General features: G+C 69.2%; 1 protein-coding gene across 1 annotated transcript in view; it reads right to left on the minus strand.

The window, feature by feature from the left end:
• CHLRE_15g634701v5 (uncharacterized protein) overlaps positions 1-5,043 on the minus strand; it is a 16,979-nt gene that overhangs the window by 4,203 nt on the left and 7,733 nt on the right. Inside the window, exons 8-16 of the mRNA XM_043070492.1 lie at positions 4,920-5,038; positions 4,314-4,692; positions 3,128-4,064; positions 2,799-2,846; positions 2,216-2,331; positions 1,687-1,803; positions 1,419-1,483; positions 415-739; positions 32-175 (exon numbers count right to left, since the gene is read on the minus strand). Coding sequence (XP_042916350.1) covers positions 32-175; positions 415-739; positions 1,419-1,483; positions 1,687-1,803; positions 2,216-2,331; positions 2,799-2,846; positions 3,128-4,064; positions 4,314-4,692; positions 4,920-5,038 — 2,250 coding nt within the window. The remainder of the gene's footprint in view (positions 1-31; positions 176-414; positions 740-1,418; positions 1,484-1,686; positions 1,804-2,215; positions 2,332-2,798; positions 2,847-3,127; positions 4,065-4,313; positions 4,693-4,919; positions 5,039-5,043) is intronic.

A 5,043-nucleotide genomic window follows, 5' to 3' on the forward strand; every position in this document is an offset into this window, starting at 1 on the left:
CGATGCCGCAGCTGCTCTGCAGCCACCCCGCCAGCTCGTCCGCCTGCCACTGCATGGACACATACACAAGCACACTGCCGCAGCCGCCCAGCCCGGGCGCGGGGGCGCGCAGCAGGCTCAGCAGCAGCTGCCGCGAGCGACCCGACTCGCCCGAGCCGGGGGGCACGTGCACCACCTGGGGTGGGGGTTTGGGGTTGGGGGGGGGGGAAGTGGAGTGGGGTGGAGGTGGGGTTTTGGGTGTGTTGGATGGTGTGGGAGGTTTTGTGGTCTGGGGTTAGGGTGCTGGGTGTCAGGCGTGCAATTCGCCCACGGTAGCTGTGGGGATGGGTATGTTGGCAGTGAGCTGGGCCCACTCCCACCCACACCCGCACCCCCACCCCGATGCACTCCCCCCCCCCCACCCCCCACCCCCACCTTGAGCCGCAGGTTGGTCCGCAGCGGCGGCTCCTTGATCAGGTAGGGCGCCAGGGGCGGAGGCGGAGGAGGCGAGGGGGCGCCGGCAGTAGCAGTGGGGGCGCCGGCAGTAGCAGCAGCCGCAGCAGCAGTAGCAGCAGCACCGGCTGTAGGCACCGCCGCCGCCACCCCTCCCCCTCCTGCTCCTCCTCCTCCCGCCGCTCCTGCCGCCGCCGCCCCAAGCCCCAGCACCGCCGCCACCTCTGCTGCTGTGGCGGCGGTGGCGGTAGCTGTCAGGCCCAGCACACAGCGCGGACGCAGCACGTGACGCAGCACGTAGCCCAGCCTGGGGGTGGGTGGGGAGTGTTTGGGGAAAGTTCGGGGGGATTACATGAATGATACGTGAAGGGGGAGGGCACGGGCGAGGGCACAGGGTGTCTGTTTGGGTGGTGAGTGGGGTTCGGTGCAAAGTCACAGCCTCGGTGCGAGTGGCATTGATACACCCCTTCCCGTGACCCGTTTCCCAACCCCTTTCTCCTCGGCGCCCGGGCTCCCTTGATGTCTTCTAGGTGGGTATTCAACGTGTGCCTAGTCTGCATTGCTAGATAGAACGTGCGTGCGCAATTTCGAAGGCGGCTACCGTCAGCACCGCCCACACGCGCAAGACCGCAGAGCTCATCGCCTTCTTTCTACCGGTTTGCGGGATGTTTCGCTGGGAACCTGGGAACTCGGTGCTTTTCGGGAATGGGGACCATTGTCGCGTGCCACTCCGTTGTCAAGCATCGCCCACGCTCTCCTCCTCGCTCTATTGCATTGGGTTTGGTTTAGTATGGGCTGGTATCTACAACCCCCCCTCCCCTAGCCACGCACCTGCCCACCCGCCCCATATACTGTGCCTACGTCTTCACTTCTTAAATGATCAAGAAAGCAACGCCCCTTCCCTCCCCCCACTCTCGTTTTCGTTGGTTTTGGTTTAGTTTGGGCTGGTATATACAACCCCCCCCCCCCCGCCCCCAACCCCTCACCGCAGGTATGCAGGCCGGAAGGAGTGACCCCACTCCGCCACACAGTGCGCCTCGTCCACAGCAATCTGGGAGGGGCAGGGCGAGTTGGTGGAAGGCGGGGCAGGCGGGTCCAGGTGTGTGTGTATGTGTGTGTGTGGGTCACGGCAACGGCACGGCGTTGACGTCGTAATGCACAACACACACCCTGCTGTGCCCCCGGTCTTGTGTTCCCCGTCTCCTTGCCCACCCCCCCATCTGCCCCCCATCTCCCCCCCCCCACCCCACCCACCAGGCTGATGGTGAGCCCGCGTATGGCCGCCAGCAGCCAGGGCGTGAGCAGCTTCTCGGGCGCCACGTACAGCAGCTTCACAGCCCCGCGGCCCGCAGCAGCCAGCGCAGACTCCACCTGCAGGGGATAGGGGGGGGGAGGGAGGGGGGAGGGGAGGGGGGAGGAGTGATAGGGTTGGAGGAGGTGGGCGGTTGCACACACACACAGCTGCATTCCCGTTTAACAACCCCACTCCCGCCAGGTGGGAAGGGGAGGGAGCGAGGGATGGGTTGGGGTTTGACAGGAGGAGGACGTGGAGGACGTGGAGGGGGCTTGCAGACGGCTTCAGGCACCCCCGATGCTATTGGGTTGCTGTGCACGCCCCCCCCCCCCAGGTTACAGCGCCCGCCTCAACCCCACATTCCCTCCCTAGTCGCTGGACTTCGGCATCCTATACCGCTTTTGCGACCATCTTTGCACCCCGATCCTCCCCTCCCCCACCCCCCAACCCCACCCCCCCCCCCCCCCACACACACACACAGTCCCCCACCTGCTGCCTGCTCTGCTGCCCGCTAAGGCACGCGCCCCTGCCCCTCAGCAGCGGCGGCAGGTGTGTGAGCTGGTCATCCATGAGCGCCAGCAGCGGCGACACAACCAGCGTGATGCCTGTGGGTGGGAGTTGGGGGGGAGGGGGTGGAGGGGGAGGGGAGGGGGAGGGGAGGGAAGAGGGAGGGAGGGAGGGAGGGAAGAGGGAGAGGGTGGGGCCCAGGGAGTAGGCGGGTTGCGTGGTGCTGTGGCCATGGGTTGACAAAACCGCACTGCGGGAGCGGCTTGCAGCTAGAGGGGCGGGGGCCGCCACGACCGCGCCGAGCGGAGTTCCACATCCCCTACAGCGCCTGACACACACATAATCCGTACTCCTCGTTGTGTCCCCCCTTACCCAGGCACACATACACACACACACACACACACACACACACACACACACACACACACACACACAGGGGCACAAAAGCACACACACACAGGCACAAAAGCACACACACACAGGCACAAAAGCACACACACACACACATATACACACACACACACACACGCACACACAAGTACACACACACACGCCACGCACTCACCCGGCATCAGTATGGCTGGCAATTGGTACGTCAGCGACTTGCCCGCGCCTGCATGGGGCCGTGTAATTGTGTTTGTGTGAGAGGAACAGCGAGCGCGCGTTCATCACGTGCAATGGTAAGTAGATGCGCATATCCGACCATATATCCGAAACCCAGGGCCGACCCAGGCATTCGCGGCCTCACGTCCCGCTCCCCCCCCCGCCCCTGCTCATCCCCCTTGAGCATTTCCGCTCTCAAGCCCTCCAATCCCTTTCCCCGCCCTGTCCCCGATCGCCCCCCGGCCCGTGCCCCACCTGCCCACCCCCCACCCCCCCTCCTCCCCCACTCACCCGTGGGCAGCACCGCCAGCATGCCCCTCCCCCCCAGCACCGCCCGCACCACCTCCAGCTGCCGCCCCCGGAACCCCGCGTGCCCCCACACCGCCGTCACCACCCCCGCCAGCGCCTCATCGCTCAGAGCCGCCGCCGCCTCGTGCGTGAGCTGCGTGACCTGCTGGGGGGGCGGCGGCGGCGGCTGGGGGGGTGTCGGCTGGGGTTGGGGCGGCGGCTGGGCTTGGGGCGGCTGGGGTTGTTGGGTTTGGGGTGGCTGTGCGGTAGGGGCAGCGGGGGCCACCTCAGCTGCCCCGGCCTCCTGTGCCCCCTCGCCCTCGCCCTCCACATCCTGTGGCGGCGGCGGCGGCGGCGGACGCAGCGTGCCCCCCTCCGCCACCTCCACCTCCATCGCCACCTCCATCGCCACCTCCACCACCCCTGCCTCCGCCACCCCTGGCGCCGCATCCACTTGCATTGCCGCTGCCCCTCCAGACCCCTCCGCCTCCGCCTCCGCAGGCGCGGCCAACGCGGCCTCCGCCTCCTCCCCGCCAACATTCGGCTGTGCCGCCGCCGCCTCCTCCTCCACCTCCACCTCCACCATCTCCCTATCGGCGGCGGCGGCGACCTCGCTTAAGTCGGCCTCACCCGCACCCACATCCGCAGCCGCAGCCGCAGCCGCCGCAGCCGCCGTCTCCCCGCTGCCATCGGCCGCGGCGCCCGCCTTCTTCCCAGGCGGGGGGCCAGCAGGCGGCCGCTGCGCCGCTGCCCTGGTTGCCCTGCTGGCCGGGTCCCCACTGGGGGCGCCGCCACCTCCGCCGCTGGTGCCGCCACCGTCATTGGCGCCGCCGCCGCCACTGCCGCTGGCTCCTTCACCGCCGCCCTCTGCTGCCCCGGGGCCCTCCACCGCCTCGGGTGCCTCGGGTGCGGGAATGAGGTCGGGCAGGAGCGCGTGCCACTGCAGGGCGCGGCAGGTGGGAGGCGGATGGGGATGATGGGTATGGGGTTGGGGAAAGGACAAGGAGGGAGTGACGGAGACAGCGGGGCGGGCTGCTGAGGGCCAGTAGGCTGGGATGGTCAGGCTGGGCTGGGATGGCCAGGCTGACGAGGAGATGCGCGTGGCCCCATCCCTACGCCCACACAGCACCCCCGGCCCCCCCCCCCCCACACACACACACAGCGCCCCCCCCCTTCCCCAAACACTCACGTCCAGCGGCTCCTGCGGGTGCGCCGCCGCCAGCGCCGCCAGGTGTGCTGGCGCGTGCCTGCCCTGCCGCATCACGTACATGCCGCCGCCGCCAAACCCCTCACCCACACGACCCCCCGCACCACCACCACCACCGCCACCACCGCCAGCTGCGCCTGCGGCACCCGCGGTGGCGGCCGCGCCTGCGGCGGTGGCGGCGGCGGAGGCTCCCGCCTCCTGCCCCGTCCCCGCCGTCGCCGCCTTGCCGCCCGCTGCTGCTGCTGCTGCCCCTCCCGCCGCCCCTCCCGCCCCTGCCGCCGCCGCTCCCGCCCTTTTTGAGGGCGAGCCCAGTCCCGCGGTGCCGGGGCAGTCGCGAGCCCAGTGGCCCGTGCCGCCGCACCTGTGTGCGTGTGGGTATGAGGGGGGCGGTTGTGTGGGGGGCGTGTGTGGGCGGCCGTGTGTGTGTGTGGGGGGGGGGGGGCAGTCGCGTGGCGTGGGTGTGTGGGGCGGATGTGGGCATGTGTGTGTATGCTGCAGCTGGCAGGCCCCCGCCGCGTTGGGTTCGGTTTGCATTGGGCTCGGTTTAGTTTGGGCTGGCATCTACCTCCACCCGCCGCCCCCACTCACTTGAAGCAGCGGCTGCCTCCCCCGAACCCCTCCAGGAAGTCCGCCCCCTGCCCCGCCGCCCCGGGGGCACGGCCGCCCGTGATGAACACCTTGCCGTTGATGATGCGCCGCTTGCGCGTCTGGC

Source organism: Chlamydomonas reinhardtii, chromosome 15 (assembly GCF_000002595.2).
Source record: "Chlamydomonas reinhardtii strain CC-503 cw92 mt+ chromosome 15, whole genome shotgun sequence".
Lineage (NCBI taxonomy): Eukaryota > Viridiplantae > Chlorophyta > Chlorophyceae > Chlamydomonadales > Chlamydomonadaceae > Chlamydomonas > Chlamydomonas reinhardtii.